Source organism: Mus caroli, unplaced genomic scaffold (assembly GCF_978045245.1).
Source record: "Mus caroli unplaced genomic scaffold, Mus_caroli_1 scaffold_11, whole genome shotgun sequence".
Classification (NCBI taxonomy): Eukaryota; Metazoa; Chordata; class Mammalia; order Rodentia; family Muridae; genus Mus; species Mus caroli.
In genome coordinates, this window is record NW_028227266.1 from 107,226,904 (window position 1) to 107,253,900 (window position 26,997).

Consider the following 26,997-nt stretch of genomic DNA (forward strand, 5'->3'; position numbering starts at 1 on the left):
TCTCTGCTCCATCAGGCACTGAAACCTGTCTTCTCATCTCTAGCTCTCAGGACTCTCACCAGGGTGCCTCCTGCTCTCCACTCGGGGAGCAGTACATTAACCTCTTGTTCTACTTCCCCTAGCTCCTTGGTCTTCTCTTGAACCTCAGAGAAGATTCCAGAAGAATCAAGGGATTAGGAGGAAACAGGCAGTGCAGTTGGAGAGCCTGTGTCCCTCACCTTTGCATCCAGGATCAAGATAGCAGGATAAGGCCATCCTGACACCCATGGAATTGTAAGACGATCAAGAAGACAGTAGACAGGGCGCATCTGGGAGCCACGTGGTGCTTCTCTCACTGTGGAGGCACGCGACCTTAACATGGCAGGAAAAAGACAAGCCCTGTTACTAAGCTACCCAAGTGTTGAGGATTGCTAAAAAGACGGTCACCCCACATACTGGTACTTTGTTTTCTTCTTGGTATGGGAGAACATTAATATTTTAGGTTGAAACTAAATATTTACAAAAGGAACGAGGTCTTACTCAGGAACTGTATTTGCGATGGATTCAAGCCCTAATGTGGAAGGGCTTTCTGGCATAGACTATCTGGAAAATGTATGATAAAGTTTTGTTTTAGGACTGGCTTAAAAAAACTTTTTTTTTTTTTTTTTTAAATTACAAACATATCCAGAAAGGGAGGCGACTGTTTTTCTGGGCACACTGGGTGAGGAAGTCACGAGAAATTTCCTGTGAAAGAGAAATGGGGATAAGCAGGAGTCTTTCTGAAGCCAAGTTCAGGGGCGGGCAGCAAAGGGGAGGCCACAGAAAGGCCACATTGCAAGATACGGTTTCCTTTGGTTTTTGAGGGTTTGTTAGTTTGTTTTTTGAGATGGGGGGTGGGTGTCTCTGTCCTGGTACTCACTCTGTTGACCAGACTAGCCTCAACTTTGGAGCTTCACCTGCCTCTGTGTCCTAAGTACTACAATGAAAAATGTGTGTCACCACCACTCAGCTTGAAGACAGGGTTTAAGAAACTAGCTGCCTAGAAATGCCGCCTCTGCCCTCAGTAAGTATAAAATCAGATACTCTCCAGTGTGCTGGGAACACAGCAAAGACAAGACCGATGTCATCCTGACTTATTGAGTTCATTTCCCTGGTTAAGTAAAACAAGAACACTAACTCGGCTAGATCAGTGTGAGATAAAACAGGGCAAGAGGATGAATGGTCCTCAGAACCAACAGGGTGGAAGGAGAGAAAACACACACACACACACACACACACACACTCAAAACATAAAAAGGCCATTTTGCTGGTAAGATGTAAATGGATACAGGACTGTCAGGCAATTAAGTGCTGTAGTCAACTTCATTTCCATCCTGGAGTAACAGAGGGCGGAGCACTCAACAGACTCTCCATCCTCCCCCCCCCAGCCCTCCCACCACATCCGCCCCTGTGTAGCTACATACAGCTCTAGGAGCATCTGAAGAGCCAAAAATGTTATGTGCTCCAGGGACGTGTTTGGGACTGTGTCACGCTCACCAAGTCTGGCAGGAACAAAAAAAAAAAAAAAAAGAAATTTAAAAAGGAAAGCAAAAAACCATAGTAATAAAATAAGAAACAATAACCTTTCCCAATGGTTGTCAGAGATATAGTGTAATTTTTAATTATCTCAACAGCAGAAACTGGTAACACAGGGCCATCTTTGGCACTTTACAGTCAGATGGTTCTAGAAGGGCTCATTCACAAATACTGAAAAATTATTTAAATTCACAGGATTTCAACTTTGAATTAAAATAGTAAAACAATAAACATCAACAAGAGAGAAAAATAAAATATAACCAATACTACAATTGTTCAACAGGAATAAGGTCCTTTGGTCTCAAAGCTTCCTTCTGATGGCCCTGTAGTCTGGGAAGGCTGGGAGGAAGCATTCCTGCTGAATCTCAGGAGTGAGTCACCCACCCCACTTTCATAAGCGGCTTTAACACTCTGTTCTTTGTTTTGAGTTGTTGTTGTTGTTGTTATTGTTGTTGTTTTGGCTTTTCAAGACAAGATTTCTCTGTGTAGCTCTGGCTGTCCTGGAATTTGCTCTGTAGACCAGGCTGGCCTCAAACTCAGAGATCTGCCTGCCTCTGCCTGCACATTCAAGATGTGCATCACCAGCACCAGGATTAACACTCTGTTCTTAAGTAGTCTCATTTACGGTTGAGAATCGAGACATGTTTATAGTACCAACATTCTGAAGGCTGAGATAGAAGAATTATAAATTCACAGCCAGCCAAGGCTGCATAATAAACCTCTGTCTAATAGTGTACCCTGTAACATGTCCTCTCAGGGAAAAGACAAAGCTGAGGCTAAGAAAGGTACCAGTCAGGTGCAGGGAACGTCTTGAGAGCTACTCACATAGTCTCAAAGTTTCTGAGAGTTCTTCTAAATCGTATTCCATAAGGAAGTCAATGCCCTTTTCACCAAGGACATGCAGCCACTTTCTGATGCCTCACCACAGGTTACTCCCTGAGCTCTCTTCACTGTCTCCACACATTGCTTCCCCGTAACTTCCCGTTGTGAGCAGCGACTGATACTGAGAGTATGGGATTCTCCCCTTCCTCCTACTGGTCACAGTCAGTCAAGCCTCTGATTCTGAGGCTGGATAAACCAGCTTCAGATGCTGTGTGCTGTTGCTCAATCCAATGTCCTACAGTTTGTCGTTCTGAGATAACAAGCCATCAGCTAAAGTCACTGTTGGCAGGTTAGAAATTATCATCACTGCTATCAAAATCTGGGTCACAGAGCAAATTTGTCCCTCCCTTCTTACACAGAGGCGGCTCTAGGTTTTCAAGGCTGAGGTCACTGAACCAATTTATCTGCTGGTCTCCCTGGGAGCTGCTGTCTGTGGAAGAGCGCTGGGAATGCTGCAAGAGGTTCCCTTGTGCTGCCCTTGCTGTCTGACTGGTCTCTCCTGTTCCTCCCAAAATGTGACAGGCTGATTTTGTGGAACTTCTCGGAGTCAGCCAACAGATGAGGGGCCCCTGTGGATTACAAACTGGAGACTGGGGGCAGTGATGCCTAGCTATGAAAGCACAGGCCTTCTTTGAGGTCTGTTCTTGCTTCCTATCTAGAAGCCCGCCTCTCTTTGATCTCCTGGGTTGTTGCTTCTTGCCTCTCCTCCTTTTTCTGCAGGGCCTGCCTTTCTGTTCAGTTGCTGACTGTTCAAGTGAGTCAAAAGAACACATGCTTTGGGGCCCATATTCGGGGCAGGCATTCTTCACTCTGGCTTCAAACTTACTTAAGTCCCGCTGTGAAGCTCCTTGGGCAGTCAGACCTTGGTCATTGGCAGCCTTCTGGCTTGGGAGGTTAGAGAAGTGGCTACTGAGGCTTCTGGTGGTCATAACCCAGTTCTTGCAGTAAGTCCGCATGGTCTTGTTCTTTACATGCCCATCGCCTCTATGGAGCCCATCTGTTGGCAATGCAGTCTTTTGAAAAACATCACTCTCTGCTCCTTCATCCCAGACACCACACTCCCCAGGCCTCTGGGAACTCGTACTGGGATTTCCTGCAGGAGCCTCCTGGGCCTGCCAAGTAGCTGGCTCCTCAGAGGGATACTTTTCCTGCCCGGTAAAATGGAGGCTCTGGGTCAGAGATGGTGAGGTCTGAGAGGTGCTGTCTTTCAGACGCCCAGCCACCTGAGGCACAGAGGTGAGTTGTTTCAGCTCTTCTAGGATAGCGGGCACAATGAGCTGGCTCAGGTTGTCACAGAACTGCTGCAGGTTCTTAGTCTGCTCCACAACTAAAACTTCAAGGTTCTTCAGGGTGGAGTTCATCTCCATCAATTCCGCTTGTCTCTGGGAAAGCAAGTGAAAGAGGAGATTGATGGACAGGAGGAAGTGAGGACAGATGTGGGGTGGGGCAGGTGTGAGGCGGAGCTCACATCCTAGTCACAGTGCTGAGATGGCTGCATCAAGATCACTAACTTTCATGAGGGAATGGAGGGACAGACACCTCAGTGCTTAAGAGCACTTGCTGCTCTTGCACAGGACCCAGGTTCAGTTCCAGGAACGCACATGATGGCTTACAACCATTTGTACCTCCAGTTCCAGGGGATCTGATGCCTTCCTCTGACCTCTATGAGAACCAGGCATATACATGGTACAGAGACACACACGCAAACAAAACACTGAGGCTAGATTGGGCTTCAGAGTCAGTTCTAAACAGCCTGTGCTACAGGAGAGAGACCCTGTGTCAAAACATAAAAAGAATGTGAGAAGCAACCAGTGGACAAAGACTGGTCCCTCACAGAGCAAGCATAAGAACACTGTGAGCAAAGACTGGGTACAGTACACATCCTGCCAGAGAACCCTGAAGGTAGACTATAACGAAAAGGTAGACTTAACGAAAGACCACTATCCTGGGCTCTCGTCTTCGATGGAAATCTCTCACACATTAAGTGTCTCTCTTGACCTTAGAGATGAAGCCTGACTCTCACATGGGCAGTGGCAGGTATCTGTATCTGCGCTCCTCAGGAGGCTAGGGCAAGCACACTTGAGACCATTACCTCAGGACAATCCTGGACAACAAAACCAAGCAAACAAGAGTTTGGCGGTCATACTCACAGCTGCACATGTCCGCTGGAGCTCAAGGATGGCCTGCTCCACGCTGCCTTTGTCTCTCACTGACTCAACCATCAGGTCGTGCTGGACCCGTGCAGTCTCTTGAACTAAACACGAAACAAAGACAGAGTCTTCCTAAGGCCTGCTGCTGTGCATCACCTGCTCAGAGCAGGGCAGAGGAAAGGAAGGGGCTGCATCCCAGTGTGCAGGATGACACAGCACATCCTCTCTCCTAATGTCCAGGACTCGGTCCTCTTGACACAAATAGTCTCTCCTCAAGCACAGGCCTGCAATCTTTGCACTTGGAAGGTTGAGCCATAAGGATGCTATGAATCCTAGGTAAGACTATGTCTCAATAAAATAAGATAAAATAACACAACCTTCCCCCAAACTCACTAATATTTATCAACCATCTTTCTATATACCAAACACTGACATGCATTCATATACATACATATATACATACATACATATTATATACATATTGTTAGCAACCAGGCATTTCCACCAGTCTGCCCTCAGAGATCCACAGCTTTACAGTTGACACCCACCAATGCCCACCTCTGCTGCCAGGTATAAGAGGTGAGGTACATAAAAGCCTCAGCCACCCAGATCTCTCACTCATTCCCCACTTCTCTCTTTCCTGTTCCTTCTCTGTCTCTGTCTCTCCCTTATTCTGTCTTGTTCTTTGTCTGTCTGTCTGCTTGTCTGTCTCCATCTCTCCCTCATGTCCCCACTCCTAAACAGCTCTCCTTCTCCCAATAAACCTCTCACATTAGATCTGTTGTTGGCATAATTTCTTAGCATCATGCCTTGGCACAGGCCACTGAAGGTACTCCCACATTCCCCATTTTATCCTTTTGTTTTTTATTTTATTTTATTTTATTTTTTTTGGTTTTGGTTTTCTATTTTTATGACAGGCTTCTCTTTTGTAGCCCTGGCTGGTCTGGAACTCACTCTGTGGACCAGGCTGGCCTTAGGCTCAGAGATCTGCCTCTACCTCCTGAGTGCTAGAATTAAGGGTGTGAGTCAACCTCTACCAGGCCTTGACTAAAGGTGTCCACCACCATACCCAGCTACACTGTTTAAAAGAAAAGAAAGAAATGTTGTCAGGGAAAACAGGTAACTAATGACAAATGCACGAATAACTGTGGTATAATATAATAATTGCTATAAGGAAAAGGATACCAAGTTTTAAAGTGCATCATTTTTTAATTTTTGTTTTTCTTTTTAAACAGGGTCTCTCATAGCCCAGCAATGGCCTCAAATTAAGGATCTGAGCCAGCCACAATTGGGCATTTATTTATTTAAGATCTATTTATGCATATAGTGATCCTCCTACATGTATGCCTGCATACCAAAAGAGGGCCCCAGATCTCTTAATAGATGGTTGTAAGCTACCATATGGTTGCTGGGAATTGAACTCAGGACCTCTGGAAGAGTAGCCAGTACTCTTTGTTTGTTTGTTTTTTCGAGACAGGGTTTCTCTGTGTAGCCCTCAATGTCCTAGAACTCACTCTGTAGACCAGGCTGGTCTCAAACTCAGAAATCTGCCTGCCTCTGCCTCTGCCTCTGCCTCCCAAGTGCTGGGATTAAAGGCGTGCGCCATCACTGCCCAGCCTAGTAGCCAGTACTCTTAACCCTAGAGCCACCTCTTTAGCCCCCATTACTTAACTTTTTGAGACAGAGATTCACTATATAGTTCTGGCTGGCATAGAATTCACAAATATCTGCCTTCTTCTGCCTGCAGAATGCTGGGATTAAAGGCCCACCATGCCTGGCTTTGTTGTTGTTGCTGCTGTTGACTGGGGTGGTTTTATTTTGTTTTTGAGACAAGTTCTCATATAGCCCATGAAGGGCCAGCATCTGATACAAGACACCCCGTGTTCAAGTTCTCAGCACAAAGGAGACTTATTTGTACGACAAGAGCCAGGAAGAAGAAACAAAGCCAAGACAGGAGATACAGGCCTAGGGAGAGGGGAAAGGGATAGAGAGAAGACAGGCAAGCGGTGGTTTATAAAGGTAAAGGGGGAAACTTCCTGTTAGGATGAGGTGTTTAATTTTGATTGGATAAGTTAATTAGGGCAGCCAAAAGGGGATTTTTGATTACTAGATCTCAAACTTAGATCGTTGGTAGTCAGTCTCAGGCGGAGCAAGTGGCCAAATAAGGGAACAGACCTTGGCACCTGGCTTTAGGAATGTAATCTAGGGCTGGCAAGATGGCTCTTGCGAAGGTCCTGAGTTCAAATCCCAGCAACCACATGGTGGCTCGCAACCACCTGAAATGAGATCTGACGCCCTCTTCTATCGAGGCTGAAGACAGCTACAGTGTACTTATGTATAATAATAAATAAATCTTTGGGCCAGAGTGAGCAGGGCCGACCAGAGCAAGCAGAGGTCCTAAAAATTCAATTCCCAATAACTCACTGCATGTGGTTATTGTATCTGTTCAGCTACAGTGTAGCAATATACATAAAAGAAATCTTTAAAAAAAAAGGAATGTAATCTAATGGTTGTTAGCAAGGAAACAAAAGGAGGGGAAGGGCAAGGGCTGCCCGAGCCATGTTTGCCATGCCCAGGCTGGCTAGAGTCCCTTCAGCCCCGGCTGGTTTCAAACTCCCAAGGCTGTCCTGAATCGTCCTGCTTCTACCTCCGAAGTGCTGGAATTATAGGTGTTGCTTCACCACACTCAGCAAAAGAATAGCATTTAAATCCAGAAAAGAGCCGGTCACAGAGGCGTATACCTTTAGAGGGTACTCATAAACATAGCACACTCCAGTGTTTCTCTATTTAAAACTACACAGGCCGAGTGGTGGCTCACACCTACAGCACCAGCTCTTAGGAAGATGCAGGAAGAGAACCATCATGCTTCTGAAACCAGCCTTGAGGCCATGGGAAACTCCAGTCTAGCCTGCCTTTTTTATTTTTTTTAAAGAATTTAAAATTTTAAAGAATTTTACTATTGCTACTACCACCAGCTTCCAGCTCTGCCAGCACCTGGCAATTCTTTGTTTTTTTTCAAGACAGGGTTTCTCTGTGTGGCCTTGGCTGTCCTGGAACTCACTCTGTAGACCAGGCTGGCTTTCAACTCAGAGATCTCCATGCCTCTGACTCTTGAGCCCTGGGATTAAAAGCAGGCGCCACCACCACCTGGCAATAAATTTATTTTTAAAATTTTTCATTCGGTTTTGTTTTGTTGAGACAGGGTCTCACTCTGTAACCCAGGCTGGTTTTCGATTCCCCACGCAGCCAAGGCTATCCTTAAGCTCCTGACCCTCCTGAGTTGGTTGTCTGCCTGAAGCAGTAGTGGGTAGAGGCAGTACTTATAGGAGGTAGAACCGAGTAAAAACAAGTCAGATCACTGGGGATGTTTCCTTACACTCACCAAATACCCAGACCCTAATCCTTTAATTTCTCTCTCCTTTCCAGAACACTGGGCTGGACAGACCCCCTTCACCACATGTTCTCATCAGGAAGCACTGTTCCCACAGACAGCTCAAATACTCGAAGCCAAAACAAACCTTCACTTCTTTTTGTTGTTGGTTTGCTTGTTTGTTTTCCAAGATAGGATCTCTCTGTATAGCCCTGGCTGTCCTGTAGACTCACCCTGTAGACCAGGCTGGCCTCAAACCCAGAGATCTATCTGCCTCTGGAGGGCTGGAATCAAAGGCATAAGCCACCACCACTGCCACCCCACACACCATCACTTCTTATAAAGCAATGGAAAGCTAAAAGAGTCCATGACTGGGGCACCCACGGACGAGTTACTCCATCACATCACACAGGAAGCACCCCCATTTGCCTGTTCTCAGCACTGCTCCTTGTGAGGGTAACAGTTCTCGGTCTAAGCTATCTAAACATTCACAGTTGCCCCATGTGCTGATGCTCAGGTTGGAAGTCAGTGGATAAACAGTACAGTGCTTTCTTTTCAGACAGATGGAAATTATTTTATGAACCATGCAAAGGCATTGATTTTTGTAAATGTGAATGAGCTGACAGATTAGCTTAAAATAAAAAAATAAACAAATGCAAACAAGTACAGATGCACATGCATCTATTTTCTTAGAGAATAGTAATTCTAGAGAAGTGTCTAGCTAGGGAGAATAGTGTGTTGGCGTTTATAAAGGCATCCGTCTACATGTAAATCATTTAATTGGTGGGGGAGGGGATCTCGCAAACAGCGCTCTATAACTGACATTAAGACCAAGGCTGACTCATCACAAAACAGCCCTCACTGAAACCAAGGCAGTGAGAAGAACAGCAGGTGACAGGAGTATTTCTAACTTCTAAGGAGGAGTGTGTCTACATAGAGCACAGTGGGCAAGCCATGTGAGACTCGGGAGGCTGCTGATTCATTTCAGGCATGTGGTGAGAAGGCTGGCAGAGCTACCCTGAGACAGCAAGGACTGAGGAGAGGATCAGAACTTCATTAAGAGCCATCGTGGGATCCAAGTGTTGGCATGGGCTAGTGAGAGCTCGGTGTAATTCCCGCTCTTCCAGATGATCTGGGTTTGATCCCCAGCACTTACAAAGCATGGTGGTTCACAACTCTCTGTATACCAGTCCTAGGGAACCCGTTCATATTCTAAAAGTCTGAACTACTTAGGTGATGTTCTGTAATATGTACTTTTAGCCTGGTCATTTAGAAGTTCCAAGCCAGCCAGTGCTACATAGACAAACATTTTTTCCAAGTAAATAAAATAAAAGATTGCACTAAAGTTTGCAAGCCAGGTGTGGTGAAACATGCCTTTGATTCCAGCAGCTGGGAAGCAGAGGTAGCCAGCCTGGTGGTGAGTTCCAAGTCGGCCAGGGTTATGTAGAGAGATGCTGTGCCTCAAACCAAACAAAATCAAATGAAACAAAACCAAAAAAGTGTCATCACATAGCAGTGGGCTCCATTATGCAGGCCTAATTTTATGCACTTACCTTATCACGAACAATATGAAATCACCCTGGAAACCTGGCTAGGGTCAGAAAGTTCACATTCATGACTCACCAGTGCCCTCTGCTGCTAACATTAACCTTGAGACACTGACAAAAACTTAAAAAACAGAAATGAACAAAAAACCATGGGACACTCACAAGTCTTGGCTATGGTCTCCACAGAATCTAAAATAGACTGGCTTCTAGAGCTGAGATGTGCCTCAGTCTTTTCCACAGATGTCTGCAACTAAGAAACAAAATTAAGAATCACATGGTGACTGGAGAATTGGTCAGAGGTTAGGAGCACTGGCTGCTCTTCTAGAATATCGGGCTTTAATTCCCAGCACCCAAAACATAGTAGCTTACAACTGTCTATAACTCCAACTTCAGGGGATACAATGACTTCTTCCGCCCTCCAAGGACACTGCACACATGGTTCGTGGACATACATGCAGACAAAACACCCTTTACATAAAATAAACTTAAATTTTAAAAAAGAAAAGAAAAAAAAAGTACCACCCATTCTGTGTCACTGACGTGGAGAATTGTCGTTTAAGGTAAAGCAGGAAACGGCTGCTCTCGGCCTGGGCTACACAGCACTCTGACCCTCTGACCTGAGCTGACCTTACCTTGTTAATAACTTCTGGAAATTGAGAAACAAAGCTGTGCAGGGTCTCACTAGAGTTGAGAGAGGAAAAGGAGAAGAGAATAAATCCTTGTGCCCTACTGAAAAAACACAGATAACTAAGTTGGAGAGTCTGCCTGGGAAAGCTTGGTTGTCCAGCCCCAGCCCTAAGGACCTGCATTACAATGTGAATCCCATTCTCTTCCTTCCATCCTGCGGCTGCCTTCCCCCCTCTGCTTTTAAGATGTATTTATCATGCGTGTATAAATGTTTTGTCTGTTGTATGTCTCTGTGTACCATGTGCAGGCCTGGTGCCCAAGAAGGTCAGGAGAAGTTGTTGGTTCTCCTGGAACTGGAGTTAAGGACATTTGTGAACCACCATGTAGGTGCTGAGAACCAAACCTGAGTCCTCTGCAAGAACAATTAGTGCTAAGGCAGCTTTCCAGCTCTTCTTTCTGACTTTTTGAGACAGGTTATTGTACATGTCTTATCTGCCCTGCTATTTGCTATAGCACCCATGCAGGCAAAGTGAATAGTCAGATATGATAATTAAAACAATAGGGTATGGTACTGCCCCCTTTAACGTCAGCAATTAGTAGGTAAAAGCAGGTGGATTTCCGTGAGTTCAAGGCTAGCCTGGTCTAGAGAGTTCCTGGCCAACCACAGTCACATATCACTGTGTCTCAAAACAAGCAAACAAAACCGTGTAAATACACAAAATAGTTTAAATTACAACATTTGTACTTTTTAGTCTAAAAACTTTAATTTACATATAATGTGTGTTCATGCACAATGCACAGCACTCATGGAGGCTGTGGGAAACGTGAGATGTCAGCTCTCTTCTTCAGCCATCAAGACTCTGGGGATGCAAGTCATCTTGTCAGCAAGTATTTCCATCCACTGAGCTATCAAATGCAAATGGTCCCTGGCTCTTTTTGATTATATTCATTAGAATGTGTGTGTGTGTGTGTGTGAGAGAGAGAGAGAGAGAGAGAGAGAGAGAGAGAGAGAGAGAGAGAGAGAGAGAGAGGGAGAGAGGGAGAGAGGGAGAGAGGGAGAGAGAGGGAGAGAGGGAGGGAGAAGGGGGGAGAGAGAAGAGGGGAGGGAGGAGGGAGAGGGAAAGCCCTAGAGAGAAGAGCCCTCTTGAGAGCAGGAGCTGCAAACACTCTTAACTGCTGAGCCATCTCTCCAGATGCAGACAATTCCTGTCAATGCTCTTGCCTCAGCCTTCTAAATTCAGAGGATTTGGGGGAAAGCCACACACAATGTCTGGTTTTAAATTTTCTTTGTTTGTTTGGTTGGTTTGGTTTAGTTTGTTTTGGTTTGCTTTGGTTTTTCAAGACAGGGTTTCTCTGTGTAACAGTCCTGGAGGCTGTCCTGGAACTCCCTTTGTAGACCAGGCTAACCTCAAACTCACAGAGATCTGCCTGTCTCTGTGGGAGGTGTGAGACACCATACCTGGCCTGGCTTACAGTTTTATTTTATGTGTATGAGTGTTTTGCCTATGTATATACTCCATGTGTATGCCTGGTGCTCCCAGAGTCCAGAAGAGGGCATCAGATCTTCTGGAACTGAAGTTATCAATGGTTGTAAGCCACCATGTTAGTATTGGGAATTGAACCCAGGTCCTCTGGAAGAGCTCCCTATTTCTAGGGGAATTATTTAGAATAGTACTTGAGAGGCAGAGGCAGATAGATCTCTTGAGGCTAGTCTGGTCTAGAATGAGTACCAGAACAACCAGGGATACACAAAGAAACCCTGTCTGAAGAAACAAAACAAATAACTGGGTTACAGTTACTAGCTGTCATGAGTGCTGAGAACCCAAAGAAGGAAGGAAGGAAGGAAGGAAGGAAGGAAGGAAGGAAGGAAGGAAGGAAGGAAGGGAGAGAGAAAGAAAGAAAGAGAGAGAGAGAGAGAAAGAAAGGGAAGAAAAGAAAAGAAAAGAGAAGAAAAGAGAAGAATAGAGAAAAAGAAATTCTGTCCACATCCAGGTGTTCATGGTAGCTCATGCCTTCTGTCCCAGCACCATGAAAGTCAGAGTAGAGGCAGTTGAATCTCTGGCAATTCCAAGCCAGCCTTGTCTGTACAGTGAAACACCATCTCAAGCTAGATGATCTGAGAAATAAAATCTAGAAGGAAAACATTTAGACAGAAGCAATACGACATTACTTGAATTTTGCATTTTTCAAAAAATATAGTTTTTGACTTCCAGAGACAAAAATTATAGTGGTTACATTAAAATCCAAAAGTCACATTGAAGAAAGCATAAAGTAATTACTAGCTGGGTGCTGGTGGCCCATTTCTATGACTCCAGGACTTGAGAGTCTACGGCAGAGGGATCACGACAAATTTTAAGCCAATTTGTGCTATACAGTGAGGTCCTGTCTCAAACAAACAAAATCATAATAGAAAAAATTAACAGGCAAGAGTGTGAACACTAGGGAGATGGCTCCTATAAAACATAAGGTCTTGAGTTCTAGACCAGGCACCCTCAGCTAGGCATAGTCTTATAATTGCAGAGTCCCAACAGCCAGCTAAACTAGCCTAATTAGAGAACCCCAGGCCCTAGTGAGAGACCAAGGCAGGGGGTGTGGGTAGACAGCTTAGTAGATGAAATATTAGCCTTGGAAAAACAAGGGACTTGAGTTTGGAGCCCCAGCATGCACATAAAAGCCAGGCATGAGGATGCATGTCTGTAATTCCAGGGCTGGGAAGCCAGCATCAGAAGATCCTTGGTACTTGCTAATTAGCTAGTGTAAGCTAAACTCATGAGGTCAACGTTCACTGAGACAAAAATTAAGTGGAAACCAAAAAAGGTGGAGAATAATTGAGGGAAACATCTAAAGTCCAACTCTGCTCCTCACAGGCAGGCACACTCGAGCAGTGATGGTTAGTTCCAACTGTCAACACCTGAGAATGTAAAATCACCTGAGAGGTGACTCTCAATAAGAAATCATCCAGATTCAGTTGACCTGTGGGTATATTTCTTAGTGATTGTCTCCATTATATTAATTGACACGAGAAGGTCTAAAGGTGCATTCCCAGTCCCTAGGTGTGGGTCCTGAACTGTAGAAAAAGGGAGAGAACATGCAGGTGTTGTATCCATCTCTCTGCTCTCAAACAGAACATGTGCTGTATCAGTTGCTTCAAGTTCCTGCTGTCTTGACTTCTCTACAGAGATGGGCTATCACCTGGAGCTTGAGCCAAAAGAACTACTCTTCCTTAGTCAAGCTTGTTTGTTTGTTTTTGTTTTTTGTTTTTGTTTTTCGAGACAGGGTGTCTCTGTATATCCCTGGCTGTCCTGGAACTCACTCTGTAGACCAGGCTGGCCTCGAACTCAGAAATTCACCTGCCTCTGCCTCTTGTTTTTTTTTTTTTTAATTTGTTTTTTGAGACAGAATTTTTCTGTGCAGCCCTGGCAGTCCTCGAATTTGCTCTGCAGACCAGGCTGGCCTTGAACTCACAGAGATCCACCTGCCTCTGCGTCTGCCTCTGGGGAACTGGATTAAAGGTGTGCCCCATCTCTCTAGCTTCAAGTTGCTGTTGTCAGGTTATTTTATCATAGATAGCAGCGGAAATAAAGCTAATGCACACCCAGGCAAAGTGAAGGAAAGCAAGGGTGCAGCCCAGTTTGGGTCAGTAACCCCAACTGATCTGTAAGCAGAGCTGCTCTGTTGCCAAGAACTCCTGAGCCTCTCGCCTCTGCCTCCTGAAAACTGAGATTACAGCTGTGCACCCTCAACACCCAGCTTGTTGCAATGTTGCCCTCCTTTTTTCTATTTAATATTTGTTTATTTTGTGGAAATAGAGAATAAACCTAGGGTCCTGGCATGCTAGGTAAGCACCCTACTGCTGATACTTTGGGGGGGGGGAGGTGCTACATGATACCCTTAGAAGAAAAAAAAATCAAGTTAACCTTTATCCAAGTCCACATAGATTACCCAATCTACTGATGACCTGACCAGAGGCTAAAGGAAGGGTTATAACACCCAGCTTCTTCTGCCCTGGACATTTGAGCTCCTAGTTCTTGAGTCTTCACACTTCAAAACTTCAAAACACCTTGCCCCTTCCTTTGTTCAGGCTCAATTATATCTCTGGGCCCTTGGTTCTCTAGCATGCATACAGAAGGTTTATGGAACCAACTAACTTCCAAAATAAATTAGGTTGTCTATCACTGACCACCCCATGGGTATGTGAATAGTGTGTGTACTATTGATTCTGTTTCCTTTTGCTATGCACATCCCTGATAAATGCATGCTATTATACTAAAATTGAATTATCTGATTATTAATAGTACATTTTGCTTCCTTCAGAAAGCACGAGTTTTCTCATCCTCTTAAAAGGTATGTGTACCTGTCAGATTGGTCCGATGCCCTTCGTTTTTTCTCCTCAAACTGTTTTGAGAGTCCTTTTGATTTCCCAACCGGCAAAGGAAGAGAAAATAAGCCTTCATCTTTTGTATCGCCTCCAAGCAATTGGGGCTTTGCCTGGTATTTTATGAAAATACTAGGTTCACTCTGTGAAACGAAAAAAAGCAATACCAAATGTCACACACCATTCCCTCTGTAAAATGCAGAATTATAGTTACGTGCCAAGCATAAGGCTGAAAATAAAGCATGTTGTTTCCATTACTTGTGTTTACCAGGAAATCATATTTATAATAAAGCAACTGTCTAAGTTAATGCAGTTTCTGCCTTATCAGTGCAGAAATACTAAATTTTCAGCTAAAATGACTCAAGGCCAACTGAATATCCTTATAGGGAACAAGAGAACTACTTACTCTGCCTCTGAGCTGTGTTATTAAAGTCCCACTTTAACATGTTTAATTCAAATTGCTATGTTTAAGTGTCTTTTGAACTCAATACCTGTTGATAACTTCCACACGGCCTAAGCAGTGACATGTGGTGTGGAGAGCTATTTCCTGCGTTTCTTATGGAAAACATGCTCTAAACACTCGGGAAGTGCATTTATTCCCTTCTATCACTAGCATCAATTTTTGAGATTATACATAAAATGCTTTACTAACCTCAAGAACTGGGCTAGCCTTATTCATTTGATATAGGCAAGTCTAAATATAATATTAAATGTAGTTCTAGAACCCAGGAAGGGGTAAATGAGTGCTGGTGGTATATAGCTGAATCCCAGCATTCAGGAGGTAGAGGCAGGAGCATGGCCTGGAGGTTTAAGCTAGCCTGGGCTACATAGTGAGTTCTAGGCCAGTCTGGGCTACAGAGTAAAACTGTTTCAAAAACCAACCAAACAAAAACTCTTGACTCAAAAAAATAAATTAAATTAAAATTTTTAAAAATAAAAATAGCAACAGCAAAATCCTGACTCAAAAAGACAAATATCTCTTGTTCTCTTTGACATGTAGATCTGAGGGGTTTTTTGGTTGTTGTTGTTTTGTTGTTTGTTGGTTTTTGGGTTGGCAGGAGTTTGAGACAGGGCTTCTTTGTATAGTCCTGGTTGTCCTGGAACTTGCTCTGCAGAGTTACCTGGCCTGGAACTCAGAGATATCCACCTGCCTCTGCTTCCCCAGTGCTGGGATTAATGTGTGCAGCACCACCCGGCCAGAATACTGTGTTTAATGCTTGTTTCTATGTGTCTGTGGGGGTGAGTGTGGTTACCGTCTACAAAATAAGAAAAGAGGAACCCGAAGAAAGAAAGAATGGAAGGAGTGGAGTGGGACAGCTGTGACCAGAATGTCAGACAAGTGCAGAGCAGATGGAAGGGGACAGGGAAGGCTAGAGGAAGGAAGAGAGGAGTGGGAGGGACAATCAACAAAAACAAATTCTGCTTTATAATGCCATAACACCTAAAACTCTGTATGCTAATTAAAATAATTTTTAATTTTATTTTTAAGGATCCTTTTGTCTGTTTGTTTTGTTTTGTTTTTGAGACAGGGTTACTCTCTGTAACAGCCCTGGATTTCCTAGAACTTGATTTGTAGAGCAGGCTGACTTGAACTCACAGAGATCCACCTCTCTCTGCCTCCCTGGTGCTGGGATTAAAGGCAAGCACCACTGCTCAGGCAATCATCCCTTTTTTATGGGCTGGTGAGTTGACTTAGGTGAGGGTACCTGTTCTCAAGTCTGCCTGCCTGCGTTTGTTTCCTGGGGCCTGGGATAAACCTCTGACTTCAGTGCTTATGGTGGCTGGAGTAAGAATGACCCCCATAGGCTCATGTGAATTGAATGCTTTGTCACCAAGAAGTGGTGCTGAAAGATTGTAAGGGTGGGGAGGCGTGGCCTTGTTGGAGTTAGTGTGTAACTGAGGGTGGGCTTTGGGGTTTCAGAAGCCCTTGCCAAGTGCAGAGTCTCTCTCTGCCTACAAATTAGTGTGTAGCTCTCAACTCTTGCTCCAACTCCATCCTACATCCTGCCTCTCCCTGCCTTGATGATAATAAGCTAAACCTTAAGCAAGCCCCCACTTAAATGCTTTCTTTTATGAGAGTTGCCTTGGTCATGGTGTCTCTACACAGCAATAGAACACTGACTATGACAGTAAGTGCTCACCCCCCACAAATATATAAATCAATGTAACTAGTTTTCATAAAAAGATAACAGTGATAATACAAGCCTGTAGTCCCAGGAGGTTCAGCAGTTCAAAGTCACACCTAGGAGATGGTGCAGTTAGTAAAGATGCTTACCATCAAACCTGCCAACCTGCGTTCTATCCCTGAAATCCACAGGGTAGAAAGACAAAATTATCTCTACCAAGGTGTCCTCTGTGCCCAAAGACACAAATAATAAATAGCAATGCAATAATGCAGTGTTACTAATAATTAAGAAGTCTGTAATCATCTTTGGCTACACAGTACGTCTGGCTATTCTGTGCCTTTGAGGCCAGCCAGGGCAACATGAAAACTGTCTCAGAAGCAAAGATGCAATGAAAAGTAGTTATAATGGCTATAAAACAATACAGAACAGCAGCGGGAAACCTGTTGTGAGGAAGGAGTTCTGAGGAAAGGGAAAGCAGGTAAGAGAACATACTGGAGAATCAAAGTGCATTATACATACATGAGACTGTGGGAGAAAATGAATGTCTTATTTGTATCTTTTATTGTGTTTTTCCTGCATCTATGTCTTTGTCAGATCTTCTAGAACTGGAGTTACAGATATGAGCTGCCATGTGGGTGCTGGGAACTGAACCTGGGTCCTCTGGAAGAGCAGCCAGTACTGTTAGCCACTGAGCTATCTCTCCAGTCCCAAGAATAAATGTTTTAAAAATTAAGAGAGCTAGACTATAGCTCACTGGTAGAACACTTGCCCTGGTAGGTCCTGGATTCTATCAACAGTGCTGAAAAACTAAAATGTGTCCCTTTATTTCTTTTAAGTCAAAGGGCTTATTTTTATTGATTGATTGATTGATTGATTTAGTCTTGTGTTTGTGTCTATAAGTGTGAGTATGTGTATGCCACATGTGGAAGTCAGGGGACAACCTCAGGTGTTGGTGAGCCCTTCCAGTGTGCTTGAGGAAGAGCTGGTCCCCCACTGGTTTCCTGTCTCACCCGCTCATCTTCTAGTATAAGCTCTAGGGTTAGATATGTACCATCATACTTGGCTTTAGATGAGCTCTAGGGATTTGAACTCAGGTCTTCGAGTTTATACAGCAAGCACTTGTCCCACTGAGCCATCATTCTAACCTCTTCTATTCCTATCTTATAGAAGCAGTGGGATTGATGGTGCATGCCTTGAACCCCTGTGTTCTCAAGGCAGAGGCAGATGGATCTGTGAGTGTGAAGCCAGCCTGGTCTACATAATGAGTTCCAGGCCAGACAAAGCTACATAGAGAGAAAAGCAAACAAATAAATCTATCTTACAAAAGTTATTGCTTCTTAGGTATTTTCACAATCATGAAGAAATATGCATATCTGCCTCTCCCTAGTAATGCTCAAGGGATTGACACTATTTTATGTTGTTCTGGCAATAAGAGAAACTGTATATATATGTGTGTGTTTTGTTTTAATTTCAGATCTCTAGGTTAATTAATAAGTCATGAATAAGCTAGGCATGGTGGTGAATCCTTTTAATCCCAATACTTAGGAACAGGCAGTAGATCTCTAAATTCAAAGCCAGCCTGGTCTATATACGGAGTTCTAGGATAGCCAAGGCTACATAGTGAGACCTTGACTCAAAAACAAAAACAAAACAAAATATCATCAATCAAGCACAAACCCATTTAGGATAGTAATCTTTAGAGTAAAATTCTAAAGTATGTTCATGTACCAATAGAATAATTCATTTTTAAAGCTTAGATCCATAATAAGTATGAAGTATGTACAGAGAAATTCAGAAATCAGAGCTGGGGTGGTGGTCTAAACCTGTAATTCCAACAATCAGGAGGCTGAAAACAGAGATGGAGAGTCCAGACTGGCCTACATAGGAAGATTCTATCTCAAAAGGAAAAATTTAACTAGCTGGAACTGAGACTCACATCCACAGAATTCTGCTGTGTCTGTTTGGGGTGTCTTAAGTAAGCACCAGCATCCAAGGATGGTAACAGAGTCTCTGAATTTTCAGGACAGAACTGAGATCCAAAGAGGAACTGGGAATCACTGAGAGAACAGTCAGTCTGATTATTATTCCAGTTAGATGGTTTAGTGATCCTGAAACAAAGCAAGAAAAACATTATGTAAATAAGCATCTTGAAGAAAATAACTCATAACTCGCAGCTACTACTTCAGAAGATTGTGGTGAGAGCGTGTGTTTGTTTTCCTTGTTTTGAGATAGGCTCTCTATTATGTAGCTCTGCTGTGTTTATTTTGTCCTCCAAGTCAATATGCTATATCCACTGCCTTTATGACATATGAAGAACAAGGAGATTATGAACACCTCCCCCCGACACACACTCTTTGACTGACAACTGGAGAACAATCAAATGGAAATTCAAACAGAGAGGACTAACACCATTATTCCTTGTATTACAGCATTTTGAGCCATAACACTATTGGGGTTCAGGAACTGCCACTCAATCCATACGAACACTGATCTCAGTTAAGCAAGAATAGTTTATTGAAGGCACACCCTAATACTGAATGTTCAGGACTCTAATTGTGGCATCAGTCTGTCCTCAGGGCAGTTTTTTTTTTTTAAAGATTTATTTATTATATATAAGTACACTGTAGCTGTCTGCAGACACACCAGAAGAGGGCATCAGATCTCATTACAGATGGTTGTGAGCCACTATGTGGTTGCTGGGATTTGAACTCAGGACCTGTGGAAGAGCAGTCAGTATTCTTACCCGCTGAGCCATCTCACCAGCCCACCTTTAAACTTTTGAGACTGTTTTTCATATAAAAAATCTGCAGCTAGAGTGAAGGCAAGCAGTGAGGTGGCACAGCATTTTTGGCTAACTAGGCAAAGTACTACCAGCCAATCTTTAAGCTGATTGGTCCTGAGTGAGGTAAGAGGTGATGAACAGGTGGTGAACAGAGGAATTTCAGAACACTGAGATAACAGAGCATGAGCAATTCAGCCATGACTTTTGGCTTGTTGTTAACATTCTTCAGTGTCAGCTGTGGATAATTCCTTCTGGGAAGAAGACCCTGAGAACCTGAATTTAATTTCACCTTATGAGCAAAATGGACTATCAAATACAAGATGGCTACAGTTATGTTAAAAGGAGCAGGCCTCAGCAAACACCATTTTTCGACCTAAATTTATAAAACTTTTTTGGGATTAAGAGACATTCTCTTTTTGTTTGTTTGTTTTGTTGGTTGGTTTAGTTTTTTGAGACAGAGTTTCTCTGCGTTGCCCTGGCTGTCCTGGAACTCACTCTGTAGACCAGGCTGGTCTCAAGCTCAGAAATCCACTGGTCTGAAGCAGAAACTTCTGGCTTTGTTTTGCTGGGGCATACAGGTGAAAGGATGTTTTGCTAAAGCAAACATGAAGGAATGTTTCACTGAAGCAGACACAGAATTAAGGATGTTTTCGGGGCTGGTGAGATAGCTCAGTGGGTAAGAGCACCCGACTGCTCTTCTGAAGGTCTGGAGTTCAAATCCCAGCAACTACATGGTGGCTCACAACCATCTGTAATGAGATCTGACTCCATCTTCTGGAGTGTCTGAAGACAGCTACAGTGTACTTACATATAATAAATAAATAAATAAATAAATAAATAAATAAATAAATAAATAAATGGATGTTTTCTACAGCGAAAATGTGAAAGGATGTTTGGTTGGTTTTTCTGTTTGTTTGGTTTTCCAAGACAGGGTTTCTCTTTGTAGTCCTGGCTGTCCTGGAACTCACTCTGTAGACCAGGCTGGCCTCAAACTCAGAAATCTGCCTGCTTCTGCCTCCCAAGTGCTGGGATTAAAGGCATTCGTTACCACTGCCCAGCTGGATGCATGATGTTAAGAAGGAATATAAGTAGGACCCAACACAAGGTGGATGACGCTGGATGGTATTGGTATACCTTGCCATTCCTTACTGGTCGTGACTTCATAGAAAGAAATGCACCAAAAAACCTCTGGGGGTGCTCTGGTGCCTTCTCACCTCTTTCGGACTCTGGCAGAGTGATGGGGAAGTTTCTGGATATGTCAGCTGATACAGACTCACATGGAATTTAGCTAAGACAGACTCCCATGGTGTTTTGCTGAGGCAAGACCTGTGGGAGGACCCGTGATGTTTGGAGGGAGTATAAATCGGACTCAACGGACAGTGATGGCAGGCTTGCATAGCTACCTTTGCATCACTTAGTTGGTCTTGCGTCTTTTTTTTTTAAAGGATTATTTACTTATTTATTATATTCACCATTGCTCTCTTCAGACACACCAGAAGAGGGCATCAGACCCCAGTACAGATGGTTGTGATTGCTGGGATTTGAACTCAGGACCTCTGGAAGAGCAGTCTGTGCTCTTAACTGCTGAGCCATCTCACCAGCCCATGAAAGAAGGTCTTCACTTTGTTGAGAAAGGCAAGGCAGAAAACATTTCCTGTCATCCCTGCTAGTCTTGGTCTCTCCCTCCTGCTGACTCCTGCTGATCCTCAGAGGCCTGGCTGCTTCTGCTGGGTCGTGCCACTGCTGCTGATTTGTGTTTGCTCTCCTGATACTACTGAAGTGGACTGCTGGTATCCTGACAATTGGAGACCGAAATCACTCCAGGGAACTACTTTTAAACAGCATACAGCAGAGCCTCATGGTTTCTTCTGTCCTTGCTGATTCCTGAACGATGTTTGCAAGTGGATTGGACTGCCACTGCTGAATCATGTGAACTGAACTGCTGATGTCCTGACAACTCAGATTAGATTTGCTCCAAAGAACTAAGTCTAAACAGGTCCACATCCCTGGTATTCTAAAAACCTTTCTTTTCCACTACCTCTGGTGGGTGGTGGGCTAGAAGGGTGGTTAAATGTAGCGCATGCTTTTAATCCCAGCTCTTGGGAGGCAGAGGCAGGTGGATTTCTGAGTTTGAGGCCAGCCTGGTCTACAGTGTGACTTCCAGGACAGCCAGGGCTACACAGAAAAACTCTGTCTTGAAATGAACAAACAAAACAAACAAAAATAGCAGGCCTTTGCCTCCTGAGTGCTGAGATCAAAAGTGTGCATTATCATCGCCCAGTTTGACATTCTCTTTAAGAAACAAATCTGTTCATCATAAATAAAAAAGATAAACTACAGACTGAATTTAGCTGATGCAGTAGTTGGAAGCAACAAGCTAGATTTATGTAAAAACACATGGATAGATTTCAAAAATAATTTTGAGTACCAAAAAAAACCCAAAAAAACCCAAAACATTAGGGCAAGATTGCTCGGCAGGCAGAGGCACTTGCCACATAAACCTGACAAGCTGGAACTCACGAATGTAGAAGAGAACCAGCTCCTCTGAAGGTTACACAGATAGCCTACCCATCACACACACACACACACACAGTTTAAAAAGTAGAACTTTATTTAAAGTGAACTCTATCACATATAATTTTGTGATTTTTTTTTTTTTTTTTTTTTTTTTTGGTTTTTCAAGACAGGGTTTTTCTGTGTAGCCCTGGCTGTCCTGGCACTCACTTTGTAGACCAGGCTGGCCTCGAACTCAGAAATCCGCCTGCCTCTGCCTCCCGAGTGCTGGGATTAAAGGTGTGCGCCACCACGCCCGGCAATTTTGTGAATTTTTAAACCTATATAAATACAGGTTTATGACAGATCACTTTCCAAGTGGAAAGTGAATGAAGGCAATAGGACTGGAGAGACAGGCAGATCTCGTTAGTTTAAGGCCAGCTTGGTCCACAAAGAGAGTTCCAGGACAGCTAGGTACCCAGAGAAACCTTGTCTTAAAAACAAAACACAACAAAACAAACATTCTAAACAAACAAACAAAAAAAAAACCCAACCCCAAAACCCACCAGAGAACTAGACAAATGCTCAACATTCCGCTCCCATCTTCAACCCTAGGCAACTGTGTGAAAACAGAAAGAAAGGTGCGGGCCTGAAAGGAAGATACACTGTACCAGAAACCAACTGTATTGATGCCCTAATGCAACCCTCTGCCTCCAGAATGGTGAAGACACACTCTTCACATACTGACCATGGCATTGGGTTATGGGAAGCTGAACAGGTGGAGGAGGCTAATTCAGGCCCATATATATTGGAGATTATGGTCAGGTGTGGCAGGGACATGTGGACCTATGTGAGCTCAAGACTAGCCTGATGTACATGAAGTTTTAGGACAGCCAGGGGTCATAGTGTGGTCCTGTTTCAAAACAAACAAACTACATAATGGAGATTATGAATAACTTAGATCTGGGCAAAGTTGTTTTTGAAGCAGATACTGCTCTTCTATCCTGTTAGTGTCTATCTGTCTTTCTTGCTTCCCAGTTGGAAGCTGTGAACTTCTAACTTGTTTTCTGTGGAAATACACACCAGTGTTAAACCCTGAATATGAAGGTGGCTTACACCAGCATTCTAGCATTCAGGAGGGTGAGGCAGAAGGTTCGAAACAAATGAGAAGGCAAAAGTCAGTCCCAGGACAGTCTCGAGTCAGTGTGAGATGCTGTATAGAAACCTAAACCAAACCATGCATCGCATCCGAAGGGCTAACGTAGATGTTGATGGTTCAGTCAGTCGCACTTGAACATTGTGGATAGAGCCCACTACAAAGACAACACAAACGTAGCCCATTTGGGGACTGGAGACATGGCATGAATGCATGCACGGAGCCAGATGCATACACATAAATAAATGGTGAAACCTTTTTTCAGGTAGGCTGACAAACTTTTAAAACACATGGCCCCCCAAGTTTTGGCCCCCAAGTTTTGTTTTGTTTTTCAGAACTGAGGATTATTTTATCTAGGATTTGAGAGGAAAACAGGTCAGGCAAGCTGTAAGTAACTGACAGGAGGGAAATGGAGAAAAGAAAGACATAAAGCCGTGTTTACTGAGTTCAGATCAGCAATGGATGGCTACAAGTAGCTGTAGAAATTGATCTAAAGGAGTGGTTAAGAGAAAGAGTGAAAATGTCCAGAGTGTTAGGACAACCGTGCTAAGGACTGCGTCTGATACCTTAAAAGACAGGAAGAAGGAGAAGCAAGAGTTATGCCTCCTGGATTAGAACCCAGAAGATCAGGCAGATTTGGCAGTAAAGATCTGTAAGCGACCACCACTCCCAAGTTTTGTATTTCTTAAGTTCTGGAGATCTAGCCCAGGCCTTTGGAACTCTAACCGTGAGCTCCATCTCCAGCACTGGTCTTCAGATTTTTATTTGGAAGATATCTAAATAACAATATTACTATGAGCTGGGGGGTAGTGGCACATGTTTTTAATTTTAAAATATTGTTTAAAAGATATTATTATGGTTTTTTGAGATAGGGTCTATGTAGTGCTGGCTGTCCTGGAGCTTGTTATGTAAATGAAGCTGGGCTCAAACTCACAGAAATTCACTTGCCTCTGCCTCCCAAGTGCTGGGATTAAAGACTGCACCATGCCGCTTATGATGATTTTATGTGTCTACACGTGTGCCAGGGCGCAAGGGGAGGTCAGAGGACAGCTTTTAGGAGTCAGTTCTTTCCTTCCACATGGGCTCTAGAGATCAAACTCAGATCATCAGATCTACACAGCAAGCACTTTTACCTGCTAAGCCATCTCACTTGATCCACAATTTGCATTATTTAATGCTACTGTGGAACATGAGGAAATATAATTAATTAAAACACATAAGTGAGCCAGATGGTGGTGGTGGCACACACCTTTAATCCCAACACTCAGTAAGGAAGCATCTCTGGGAGTTCAAGACCACCCTGGTCTAAAGAGTGAGTTCCAGGACAGCCAGAGCTACACAGAGAAACCCTGTCTCAAAACAACAACAACAACAACAAAAAGTGCACAAAAATAAAACACACCTTCCCCAAACACTAAACTTAAGGTAACTGAATAACATGTAAATAAATATTTTAAGTCAAAGGAATCACATTATCAATACAAAATCTGTTTACATATTGACATGAACAAACATTATTAAAACAAAAGAAACAGTTCAGCATAGGAATTATCTTAATGATGGAATTATGTCCTGAGGTTAGCTAAAGTTGAGCTGTACATAATAAATTTCAATATAGTTGCATAATCATTATTCAAAATAGCTGATTTCCTTTTCTCTTAGAATAAAGACAATAATTAGTAACAGTGGGAAAAAAGAGGTGGGGAGGCCGGGCAGTGGTGGCGCACGCCTCTAATCCCAGCACTTGGGAGGCAGAGGCAGGCGGATTTCTGAGTTCGAGGCCAGCCTGGTCTACAAAGTGAGTTCCAGGACAGCCAGGGCTATACAGAGAAACCCTGTCTCGAAAAACCAAAAAAAAAAAAAAAAAAAAAAAAAAAAAATTTTACTTAATGTGTGTGAGTGCTTTGCCTGCATGTATGTATGTATACTATGTGTGTACTTGATGCCCAAGGAGTTAAGAGTGTCAGATCGACTGCTTGAAACTGGAGTTACAGATGGTTGTAACCCACCATGTGTATCCTAGGAAATAAACCCGAGTCCTCTGCAAAAAAAGTAAGAGCTCTTATCTGGAGCTGTTGTGCCAGGGAGCATTAACCCCCAAAGACCACTAAGGAGTAGGTTCTGATGCAATCCCATTAGGGTCTCTTTATTCAAGCTCGAGCTTGGGTCACATGACGCTGGAAAATGGGAGGGGCCCTGAGACCAGTTTCAGGCAAGCATTTATAGAGGCAAGAAGGGGGTATCTAGCCTGGTACACAACTTATTGGGGGGCCAGTATGGCCTTTAACATAATTGGCTGGTGCTGGAAGCCAAACCACAAACTTAGCCTCTGCTTTCCTCCTGACTGGTGGTTGTTAGGAAGTAAAGTGTCAGGGGTAGGCCTGTAACCTGGAGGTGCAGATTTGTTAGGGAATAACCTGGAAACCGGTTCTAGGTGACAGTTTTTAGTTAACTAGAGTTCAACCTTAGGTCAGGTTCTCTAAGATGGAGTCTGAACCCAAAAGATTTGGTTTCTTGGCAGGCAAGCACTTTACCCTCAGCTATCCCCCTAAACGGACATCATTTTTCCAATCAGAAAAGAAGTGGGAGGAAAAAGACACACATTGAAAGGGATAGCAGTGACAGGAGGGGGAGAGGAGAGTGGCATGGGACACAGGAGAAGGAGAGGAAAGAGAGGTAGCATGGGACACAGGAAAAGGAGAGGAGGGTAGCATAGGCTACCTCTAGCACTATCCAATAGCTATAGGAAGGAGACTTCCTACAGAAATCCATGAAACCACAGGACTTAAATATCAAAGAAAGTAACCGAGAACTTACCCAGAGCCTGAGGGGATGCTGAGCATCTCTTTAACATTCCAGACATTAAAATTCATTTTTTGTGCTTCTATGAGAGAGAACAGAGAAATCGTCTCAGAGGACTAATACAGTATATTTTCAAATGTACTAATTACATGTAGGAACATTCTAACAGTTTTGTTCTGATCCAAACTGGTGAAAAACTCCACTGCTTAATGTGTCAGAAATGGATCTTTTCTGCTACCAAACTGTATTATGAGCCAGATGTGACAATTGGACACCTGCAATCTTAACTTTAGGAGGTAGAAGCAGAAAAGACTGGGACAAATTCAATGGCCAACCTAAACTTCATATATATAGAGAGAGATCTGTGAATGTGAAGCCAGCCTTGTCTAAATAGTGAGTTCCAGGCCAGCCAGAGGATATTATTCAACCTTGTGATAGGGGGAGATGGTTCAGCAGTTAATACCACTGGCTGCTTTTCCAAAGAACCTAGATTTGATTCCTAGCACCCACATGGCTGGCAGTTCCCAACCATCTTTAACTTCAGTCCTAAGGGACCTGTGGAGGTTTGAATATGCTTGGTCCAGGGACTGGCACTACTAAGAGGTGTGGCCTTATTAGAGTAGGTAGCCTCATGTAGGTGTGGGCTTTAAGACCCTTCATCCTAGCTGCCTGGAAGCCAGTCTTCTCCTAGCAGCCTTCAAATAAAGATGTAGTACTCTCAGCTCCTCCTGGACCATGCCTGCCTGGACAATGCCATGCTCCCACCTTGATGATAATAGACTGAACCACTAAACCTGTAAGCCATCCCCAACGAAATGTTATCCTTATACTAAGTGTTACCTTGGACATAGGCTGTCTCCAAAAGGGGAAGAGAGTATAGTCTTACTGTTTTCTTAACTATGTCTAAGGACCACATGGGCTAATGTCCTCAGCCTGAGCTAGTCTTTTGTCTCCTGTTAAATGAATGAGCTTTTAACTTCCAGAGAATTCAGATCCAGATAGGTCATTCCAATGTGCCTATCCATCAAGGTAAATGACACTCTTAAATGCACACACTTGAAACTTTCAAGTGCAGGATTCCCTCTTCATTTATCAACTCATCTTTATAAAAGAAAGCAGGAAAGAAGAAAAGT

The 26,997-nt window shown here is 43.6% G+C and overlaps 1 protein-coding gene across 1 annotated transcript; it reads right to left on the minus strand.

Annotated features, from left to right (window-relative positions):
* Positions 1 to 1,854: 1,854 nt before the first annotated feature.
* Positions 1,855 to 25,935, minus strand: Iho1 (interactor of HORMAD1 1). The gene is made up of 7 exons (XM_021172891.3): positions 25,880 to 25,935; positions 18,568 to 18,739; positions 14,485 to 14,648; positions 10,136 to 10,184; positions 9,666 to 9,753; positions 4,587 to 4,690; positions 1,855 to 3,818 (listed from the first exon to the last, which is right to left on the minus strand). Exons 1-7 carry the CDS (start codon positions 25,933 to 25,935, stop codon positions 2,727 to 2,729), a joined length of 1,725 nt encoding a protein of 574 aa, XP_021028550.1. The 3' UTR covers positions 1,855 to 2,726.
* Between the last annotated feature and the right edge of the window lie 1,062 nt (positions 25,936 to 26,997).